Below are 11,276 nucleotides of genomic sequence, written 5' to 3'. Positions count from 1 at the left end.
TATTAAAATAGCCACAAGTTCATCATCTTTAATCCTTTCATTCGAATAAATGTTCCACTCCCAGTACCTTTGAAGAAATTCTTCGATCACACAATGCATAATATTCAGTATTAGCAAGGTTGACAACACATTACAGTGTTGTTCACATAACCAACAGTTATTGAGAAAGACAATTTTCAAAGCATTTGAAATTGTAGAAACTGTATACGACACGTCTTTTTCATATATTCATGTCACTCCACATGTAACTCACACATATGCCTACTGCTTGTTGCTCCAAAGAACACATTCTCAAACTGGTTAATAAATGCCACCATGTGGATTGCTTTACTGGGTTTCATTTCCTGATAATAACAAGACACTTATTCTCTTATCCATCGGTGAGCTTGGAATTAAGAATGAAAATTCATGACACCCATATTTCAGGGCAGAATCAATTTTATTACATAAAAGCTCTCTAATTTACTCCTGTGAACATGTTTCATGCTTGATAGTCATCTCTTGAATTGTACAGTTGCTTCCAAGATGGAACATTGTTATTGGACACCACTAACCAGTTATTTTAGTATCCTTATTTTAATGATAATTGTCTTTTAAATTAACAATTTGAGCATTGTGATTTTTCAGTAGATCAAATAGGTTTTTCGATCAAGTTCTGTCTTTGTTGTTGATAATATATCCTTCTCTCCTCACCGACAACAGAAATACTAGTTACGAAAGCTAGGTAATGAGCTCCTATTACTTTTAGGCACATCTACAGCAGCAATGTACATTTTTCCTCCAGAAGTAAGTACTATTCTAGCAATTCTGTGTCATAATTTAACATATCAATCATCACAAACCAGCGTATGCAAGTAATTTAAAAAATATTGTTTCTATTAGCAGAATAAAACTCTTCACCAAAATGAACAATTTTCCATCACAACTGTGAATAAATAACCAGCAAAATAAAGCAAATACATATAAAAAGTTATGTAGAGATTGACATCATCAATTATTTGTGAATATTACAAAACTACATCTTACTTCTGAAGACCTAATAAATACTTGTTCGCTGGACAAACTGAATTTGAGTAACAGAAACATTAACAAGCATTACGAAAATTAGAGGAACTAATATATTTCTGAATAAGGAAGAAGGGATGAAATGAAAACAAATCAAGAATCTCTACAATATAGTGTAATGTACTCTCAACTTTATTGATAATATTTACATATATACAAAATAATACAGTTATAGCACAGTGCCTTCAAAATTTTTTTTTTTTTTTTTTTTTTCCTAAATAAAGCAGCTGTTCCAATAGCATTAACTTTACCTTCCCTTCAAATCAGTTTAAATTAATTGTAGATCTCTCATAACTGAAGCTCACAACAATTTTGAAAGCATAAAATGAAACAATATACACTGACATTTAGCTGACACAGAACAGTGTAAAACGTACATATATCACACAGAAAACTATATATAACAAAATTTCCAACACAAAACAAATCATAACAGCCTATGTGGTTCATAAAATGTCATTCAAAGGCCAAGAAGAAGAGTAGCAGCAGACGTGCTTTGTGTCTGGGATGCAACTGTTGCTGGAGCGGATGCCTGACGAACACTCATCTCCCATGTATCAAGTAACTGTGACACAGAAAATCGTCCAGGCAGTTTCAGGATGCGTGATGCCAAAGCTTCTCGAACTGCTGCCAGGAACCCCGTGGAGCCATACTCATGTGGGGCCATATGGCATCTAGGGGGTGTTTGGGGATAATCCTCAGGCACTGATAGTGATACAGGTGGCACACATGGTAGATGTTTGTCATCTAGCCAACACAACAACTGCACTGCTCGTGAACCTGGTTGCTGTGTTGGATCAAGGCTAACCTGATAAAAGATTCAAAACGAGTCGTTTTCATTTCTCTTCACTGACATTTTGCACAACTATAACTAAGATTAAAAATATTTTGTACCATGTTTATTCTCATCTGTCAAATCCAATGCTATAAAACAAACCAAACTTTTCAACTACATATTAATTTTATTTTTATAAGAAAAACCACATACTTTCCAAAATATATTTGCCATATTTTTTAGACCAACAGGTAGGATAGTAGTAGTAGTAGTAGTAGTAGTAGTAGAAGAAGAAGAAGAAGAAGAAGAAGAAGAAGAAGATAATGATGATTATGATGAAGAAGAAGTAGGAGTAATTATGAAATATTTGCTATTAATGAAATCATGACAATCAGGCAAATAATTACTCATAAAACTAGTGTGGGTAGTGAAAATGCCATTAAACAAAATTGCAAATACTTATTTTAAAAAATTAAAACCATCTGTGTCTTCAAATGCAATACTGTTATCTTCTATACATGTCTGAGGACCAGTGAAACTACCAATTACCCTCTCATACGTGCAAGTAAAGACTTGTAGATACATACATTATTGCTGCCTGGGTCTAAATAACTACACAAGCCAATCAAACTATATTTTTTATTATTACACTATGTTAGGTAATACCTTAATATCATGGTGTTTTAGACAGTAAATTGATATCTAATGTCAGATTTTTCCTATTGCAATTCTGTTATGAACTTACTTCAGAATTAGCAAAACTTAAGTAACTGGAATGAAAAGTAACTTAATTTTTCAATACAACCATAGGTGATAGTGAAATATAAAACTTGGAAACAATTCTTTTTTTCGAAAAACACAAAAATCAAGTTTCCATTGCATTACATTTCCTTTCACTCTACTCCCAAATGCATATGCCACAGCTTTTTCTCTGATTAACTGCTTATTGTAGGTCTTCATTCAATTTAGGTTCTGTCAGTCTCAACCTCGGCAGATGACTGAACATCTCCACTACATGGTGAGCAGCAATCTATCCTTTTCATAATACTGTCATTATTCCATTCAGAATTTTCCACAGTTTAAATCTACTGATGAGAGTGCCTACACTATATTTGTTCATCCTCATCTGGACCATTGCTCCGTGGCACGAGATGTTTACTAGATAGAATTGATGGAGGAGATGAAGAATTGATGGAGGGGATGAAGAATTGATGGAGGGGATGAAGAAGTTCAGAGGAGGAGAGCTCATTTTGTATTTTCACGAAACTGGGAAATGAGCATTACAGAAATGATGCCAAACTTAGGATAGCAATCTTTAAAATAAGATATTTTTCATTAAGGAAAATTTCAACCACTAGTTTTCTCCTCTGAATGCCAAGACACTTTATTGACTTCCACCTACATACGGAGAAATGATAACCATGATAAAATAAGAAAAATCAGATCTCGCACTGAAAGATTTGGATGTTCATTTTTCCTGAGTGTTATTTGAGTGTGGAACAGTAGATAAATAGTCTGAAAATGATTTTTTGCACTCAGTGCAATACACTTATGTGTGAATTGTAGAGCAATTATGTAAACACAGATGTATATGCAAAACAAATGACAAATGGACACAAAGCAAATATGCTTTGCACATTCAACGATAAAGACTCCCATCCAAGCAAAGTGTGGTATATTTTACAGGCTTTCTTACAACTGTTTTGCAACACACTATAAAATCAAGACAAAATATCTTATCTGATGGCTCTCAATGTGTAAATTACAGTAAATATCTCCAACAAGGTCAGGCACGAGCTTAAGAACATCAACGTTACAAAAACAGAGTAAATGTTATGAGACACTAAAAAAATTCAAAATATGAAATATATCAGTTGTTGCTGTGACTGTGTTGTTAGCATTTTCCATGTCATGTCAAACGACATTAAAAAAGGAACATTAATCTCAAAAGTGACATGCTATTTCCATCTTAATAGTTGGTTCACTTTAGGGGCAGTCATACAAATTACCAGCAGACAACATTAAACTTCTGTATCAACAATGAATTATTCTTTATCCTCATACTCCTTATGTAACAAACAATGGAAAATCCACCATATAGCGGAGACAATGAGTTAGGCACAACAAAAAGACTGTTAAAAGAAGCTTTTGACCGAACAGGCGCACACACACACACACACACACACACACACACACACAAGACCACAGTCTCTGGCTGCCAAGACTCTCAGAAGATTCAGTATGGTCTTGGCAGCCAGATACTGTGGTCACATGTGAGCGAGTTGCATCTGAGGTAGGTGTGTGTGTGTGTGTGTGTGTGTGTGTGTGTGTGTGTGTGTGTGTGTGTGTGTTTTCTGATGAACTTTTCGGACAAAAGCTTGTTTGACAGTCTTTTTATTGTGCCTATCTGTGACTCGGCATCTCCGTTAAATGGTGAGTAGTAACTTCCCTTCTCACAATATAATCCTTATTTAAATTTCACAAAATAAATTTACATTAACGACAAATATAAAAAATCTTTCGGAAAGACATAAACCTTAAATCGTTGGTCCAGTCGAGCAATTTCGCCCTGCAGAACATCTGGTATATCATTTGGCTGCTCTTCCACTTTCTTCTTCTTCAATGGTGGTGGCATCATCCTGCAGAAATTACACACATTGTTTCATTCACTTGCAGAATAATTAAGTCAATTGCATAGGAAAAAGAAGATCGTATTATGAACAAATTTATATTTTGCATTACTATGTGTACACCAAATAATCACTTTAAATGAGTGAAGCATAAAATATTAATGAAGCAACGGTGCTTTCTGCAAAGTTGTACAAATTAATGGGTATGTGCTAATACAAAATGGAAAAAAATCATTTTCTTTTTATCATTACCATACTTGGCACGAAAATATACTGTAATAGAGAATGTACTAAATTCTTGTCCTGTTTGCTATGATGTAATAAATATTTTTAATAATTATCTGCTTTCTGTATGCTAACAGAAAATTACAAAATACGTTACGAAATATAACAGTTGCTCCCATATATTCTGAAAGTAATTTACCTGTCAACAGTTCAGTTCTTTATTCAATCGCTTACACACAGCTCTTGGTGTGACTGCACTCATAGCTTCCAGTGATCCTAATAAATTATGCACAACATGTTACTCTATATACTCAAAGACACAGGGCAACACACTCACTTCAACTACGGACCACAAATGCTGAGGTCCTCAGAAGACATATTACTAAGCACTGTGCAGGGAAGATTTCATGAAGGTCATATGTATGTATGTGCAGGGACCAGCCACAGATCTACACTCAGCATTCATCACACAAGCAAATTCCAGTTTAACACAACAATAAACAGTAGCGATGTCATGTTTAGCTAGAAGCCAGCACCAATAATTTTCCATCAAACATCCAAAGAATGTATGCCTGTTGTTCAGGCAGTGCCCTTATGTATGGGACTGTACACAAATGGACCTCTATTATCTGTCCACATGAAACTCTGGCTGTGCAGATCTTCGGAGACATTGTTCCTGATAGTTATGTGTATCCTAATGCTAAAGCAATAGGAGAGTTAATTTGAAGCTGTGCTGGTCTCTGTAGGCCTCTGCCCCAGATCCTTACTGCGTGGATAGGAGATTTGCAGGAAAAAAAGGTGTTCGCTTCCTATAGATCTCACTGGCATCACCATTAACAGCATCACACATAAGTGTGTTATGGCCCACTCCAGGTACCCATAATTGATACTGATGTCACCCGGGCTATACGAAACTGACATTTCTGATTTTCGTATTAAATGTATATTCTACACTCAAACACATTTCTTTGTGTGAAGCTCTGTTTTTCATATTTTCATTCTCTTCTTCCTCCTCCTTCTTCTTCATTCAGTTTGTCCAGTTGTAGGCCACTTTTATTTCAACCCAGTCTTTCCTCAAGCTTTAACTTGCACCCATGTATTACAACATATGTTTGCATTTATTTCATGTGAAGTTTCTTTTTCTTCAATATCTTGCCAATTTTCAACTTTGGCTTTTCTTAGAAATACAGGTGTATTTCAGATTCTTTCTTGAAAAGGCCACAATCCTGGTTGTCTTCATTCATGAGCCCCACTACTTGACGAACCTTTCTAACTCCACATTTGTCAGATCACAGGAAAAAAATCTACTGTTCATTTTATTCTGGATCATTCATCTTATGTTAACATAGAACGTAGTCCTCATTTTCCAAAAAGTGTCAGTCACTTTCTCCACACACAAATGCAGGTCTTTGTTATGCCACCTTCAGAACAAATGAGTCTCTCATCAAGCGTAATACCTTCCACAACATATTTATTTACTTTCTTCTTACCTTCTTATTCAGACATTTCCTATTCATCACAAAGCAGACTGCTGTGTACAGAGCCTCTAGTCAAATGACTGCACAAAAGCAGCTGAACTTCACAAAAAAGAACATGGGATTGTTTGTCATAAACACCTATAGTCAGCTGGTACATCTGTGTTCATTTCTTTATAATGTCATTTTCTGTCCAGCTACCTAGGAACCATCATATTTGCCTTCCAAAGAAACACAAGAACACTTCTATCATAAGCTGCTTGACCACTGCCACTGATCTCATGAAACTTATCAAATCTCAAAGGCCTAGTTAAAAGCCAAAAAAATAATAATGCAGTAACATATCACGACAAGTGTTTCCTGATAATGCAAACCAACAGATTTCCTTTTTCACAAGATAGCATTTATTGCCCAATTTTCTGCTGATTTTTCACTCAAAATCTTTCATTCACTCATTCTGGTAAGTTCCTATGGGACCAAACTGCTGAGGTCATCGATCCCTAGGCTTACACACTACTTAATCTAACTTAAACTAACTTATGCTAAGGACAACATACACACCCATGCCTGAGGGAAGACTCGAACCTCCGAAAGGGGTTGCCGCGTGAACCGTGGCAAAGCCCCTTAGACCATATGGCTACCCCACGCGGACCACTCAGAATCTTACATCTCTTTTGTCTCTATCTATTAAGAATGTAATGTACATGAAGGACTAGGATAACATATAGTATAGCAGCTATACATCCCACACCTTCTCTCTCTCTCTCCAACCCCCCCAACCCCCTAATGCATGCACATACAGACGGATAGACATCCACACCCACACAAACAAAAGGATGCTACTTGAGTAGCCATTGATACTATATTTAAAATAAACTTAACTGAAACAAAAAATTATATCAGATGTAAGTACTTACTTAATCTCCGGCCCATACAATGCTTCTAAACATGGGCCAAATGTTCGCTGGAGAGTGTGATTTGCAAAAGAACTCTGTAAAGTATTGCTAACTGCCTCCAACAAAGGGTTGAAGAGGCTATGCTCCTTCAAAGCGCTTATGTGAGTTGGAGGAGGAAGAATTCCCTCACCCTGTAAGAAAACTTCCATTAAGTAATGTACACCTGATTCCATCATGTTTTCAGATTCTGAAAGTACTAAAACCAGCAAAAAAGGGGGGGGGGGGAGGGTCTATACTTGACTTAAAAGCAGTTAAAGTAAACTTGGTTTACTTAAACCAAGAAGTAAATATACCAGTATTTGACAATGAATAAAGTGTCAAAAGTACCATGAACAAAAAAATTACAGCAAACCTAAACTGAGACTAGGTTGTAAAGGAAGAAAAACATTATCAACAAAACATTTTCATTAGGAACAATCAAATGTTGGGACCACACACAGTGACAAAAACAAAGAGCATTATCCACAGGAATAAAATTAAATTACAACTTTAACAAAACAATTACGAGAGGTAGAGTAACAGTAGTTTGATCACAACACTTATGTGAACATAGTGAAGTCAAAAGCAAGTATACTTTTAGTGACAGAACTTGAGCACTTCTAAGCTGTCCTTTTCTCTAACACTGCTTCACTGCACCTACCATGTGAATGTCAAAAGTTGTGTATTAACCCTAGAAGTGTACACCAGGAGCTTTCTGTTTGTTACTGTGCATGCACCACTGCACTTACCCAGCCTGCTGTCACCAATATAAATTCAACATTGAGTCAGATCTAGTAGAGGACAACATTTGTAGTTGTGAGACATTTTTGTTTAATTAATTGGACAGAAATATTTTTTAAGAGTCACTGTGTTGACACACTGTGCAACTGTTCTGTCACTTAGTATGAAGTTCATTTATGTGGACCTGGTTTGTGGGGAATGATATTTTACTAATGGAACAAGCTATATGGGAAGCATAGTTGGTGGATCTCAACCGTGAAAATGACATAGATGATTTTCATGATGACAGTAATTCTGAAGCTGATGCTCCAGCAGCAGATATGGACAATGGTGAAACTGAGTAGCCTGCCGAATCTTCATACAGCAATAAGAAATTACTGTTGTCCACAGTACAAATGATCTTTGCTGTCTGTAAGAGAAGGGGCTGGCCTACTGCTGATAACATTGTAGTCTTTATTCCAACAGTGTGGTAATAATGAATGAATCAGGGTGTATACATTGACCAGGGAAAAAAAAATCCTGGATTTTTTCTGGATTTCCCGGACAAAAAACACACTTTTTCCCCGCATGAAGATACAGTATATTTTCCCTCGGAACTGAAAACTTACCAATCCTTTGAATGGATAACGTTTTATACATCATCGGAGTAGAACTTTCCACTGACACTTTCTGACTAGATTATGAAAGTGTAAATTCGAATTCCACCAAACACAGCACGTTAGTTCCCAAAGAATTGAAACTGAGTTTGCGATGCCCTTTCGTAAGCCAATCATAGCTCATGTCAAGTGATCTCACTAGCCAATGACAGCAGATATTCAGAGCATAGGACACATGATGTAGTCAGTCAATAACAACATCACTGTTACGTAGTGCGAACACACAAATAGGAAAAATTAATGGTTTAAATTAATATACACAGTGTAGCTACGAGAAAAACTAAGCTTTCACTTATAAAATAAGCTACAAGAGAAGTTAATCTTTCACATGTAATATTGATCTTTTCTGTGTATGTTACACTGTAAGGTGCATCACACAAATGTGCCAGTAAAATTTAAAATAATGAAATGCATGTCTGGTCTTCTGGGCTTGAAATTCTTCTAAGTGGCCAGACCTCAAAATGTTAAGTTGTAAACGAGAGTCAAATGCTCTGTGGTTTAAGAACTTAATGCACATTCTCACACTCAACATAAAAGGAAATTTACATTTTCAACACTTTTCAAACCACCTGAGACCTAATGGAAATAGGTTCATTTCAGCAGTTGCCAGAGAGCGCCGGAAAGCAGGCACAACTGCACTTGCGCAGCTACAATAGCATAGAAAGCCCATATGTTTGTACATATAAGGCATTAAGGTGTCTTACATTATGTTATAAAAGAAAGAGGACATCAGAGGATACTCCAAGAGCATCGGAGGTTCATAAACATCGGAAGTTCGTAAACCATAATAACTTGTATAATTCAGCTTGAAGTACACTGTAAATTTTCTTGGAGTACCAATACTCTACTATCTCATGTTTGGTTCTTAATTATGGCAAAATGCCATACGTGCTAGAAGTTGAAAATGTGCACTAGAAATTTAGCGAACAGTAGGGGAATGAAACACTTTGTTTCAAATAAATGGACTGCCTCAACAGAAAAGTTTAATAAAAGCCAAACTTCCTTAGCAAATCAGCAAAAATAACTTCACTGCTCTGCCATGTGGTTACTGCTTGACTGCCAAAAACATGAAAATGAAATAAAATCAGAAAACTGAAACTAATAATATATTTCAGCCTTCCGAAATTACGTGAATGTATTTTAATTCATTTGATAGCTCCCAGCCACAGAAATCCATTTTGTTTTCATTTGACATGGGAGCTGTACACAAAGAGAACATAGCAAAATCACGAAACGTAAACAAGGGTCATGTGGAGACCACCCCCTCCTACTACAGCTCAGAATGCTCTGAGCATGCACGAATCTGGCAGCTTGGGCGCACCAGAAAAAATTTTTCCGGCTGGCATGTGGCTTCAAGTAGCCAGAGAAGCAGGAGAAGGTACTCATCATATGCGATTGAACTCCACATGTGTATGAGCAAGCTGGCAACTGCTCAAACGAACCTAATGTAAACAGTTGTGACGTCACACTCATCAGAAGCAGCCTATATTGTTAAGAAGTACTGCTGCATAGTCTTCGTCCTAAGACCTTCAACACAGTTTGCTGTTGACAGAGGCTTGTGGGTGCACGGTGTTCTGTTGTTGTAAATTTTTGTATTTTTCTCTCATTTATGTTTTACTGCTGCAGTATTATTCCGCTTTAGTCGGATACAGTAATATTCTTTGTTAGAGTATCAGTTCTGAACAGTCAAAAAAATAAATAAATAAATAAAAATAAAAAATAAAAAAAACTGAAAATTGAAACTGTGAAAAACTCCTGGAATTCCACATAATTCCCGGGTTTTTCCCAGTTTTCTACAGGACGAAAAAATTCCTACGTTTTTCCCAGATTTCCCAGTTGTCCCGAGGCATATACAGCCTGTAAATTTATCAATAACTGAGAACACCTCAAAATATTTGTGTAATATATATACTTCATTAAATGAATACCATCTTTCGATCCAGATCATTTTCAAGTATCTTCAACGAAAAGTTTCCCAGACAGTTTTTATTTACTCTCAAATTTTGGATGCATTAACACTAATACTGATTTAAAAGTACACGAGAGACATGAAACAAAATGAGTTTAGTACATGAGAGTCCAATTTCATAATAAAATATTCTATTTTCAGGCAATTTCTCCAATAAATAACTGACGATCACTGTTACTCTGGTACACACTTCATATGACAATTTCAGAGGTCTACAAAACTAGGCTTAACTGTTTTGTGATGGGTACCAATCCAACACCCTCAGCGACTCTGATCACACCATAAATGGTACAAAGGGATATGACAGAGGCTTCAGTCACAATATTATGAAAAGGAAAGTTGCCTCTCGCCGTATAGCAAAGATGCTGAGTCACAGATAGGCACAACAAAAAGACTGTCACTTTTAGTCTGTAAGGCCTTCGTCAAAAACAGATGACACACACACACACACACACACACACACACACACACACACACACACACACACACACACTAATGCAAATGCAACTCACACACACGACTGCAATCTCAGGCAACTGAGTGGGCTGCAGATGCCTGAGACTACAGTCGTTTGTGAGAGCTGAGTTTGCACGAGAGTGAGTGAGTGTATCGTCTATTTTTGTCGAACGTCTTACGGGCCGAAAGCTTTATTTGTGAGTTGTTTTTTCCTGTATCTATCTGCAGCTCAGCATCTCCGTCATATGGTGAGTGGCAATTTTCCTTTTCATAATATTGTTACATTTCATCCTGGATTTTCCATTGTTTACTTTTTGCCAGAGGCTTCAGTGAAGATTTTCAACCAGAA

The 11,276-nt window shown here is 36.4% G+C and overlaps 1 protein-coding gene across 1 annotated transcript in view; it reads right to left on the bottom strand.

Annotated features, from left to right (window-relative positions):
* Nucleotides 1-1,254: 1,254 nt before the first annotated feature.
* The window catches only part of LOC126189008 (mediator of RNA polymerase II transcription subunit 15), a 140,547-nt gene continuing 130,525 nt past the window's right edge, over nucleotides 1,255-11,276 (bottom strand). The window contains exons 12-14 of the mRNA XM_049930819.1: nucleotides 7,088-7,257; nucleotides 4,377-4,479; nucleotides 1,255-1,873 (exon numbers count right to left, since the gene is read on the bottom strand). Of these exons, the coding sequence (XP_049786776.1) occupies nucleotides 1,526-1,873; nucleotides 4,377-4,479; nucleotides 7,088-7,257 (621 nt within the window). The 3' untranslated portion in view covers nucleotides 1,255-1,525. The remainder of the gene's footprint in view (nucleotides 1,874-4,376; nucleotides 4,480-7,087; nucleotides 7,258-11,276) is intronic.

The sequence above is a fragment of the Schistocerca cancellata genome, chromosome 5 (assembly GCF_023864275.1).
Source record: "Schistocerca cancellata isolate TAMUIC-IGC-003103 chromosome 5, iqSchCanc2.1, whole genome shotgun sequence".
Lineage (NCBI taxonomy): Eukaryota > Metazoa > Arthropoda > Insecta > Orthoptera > Acrididae > Schistocerca > Schistocerca cancellata.
Note: the sequence above shows the minus strand (reverse complement) of the source record. Positions and strands in the feature narration are given on the sequence as shown.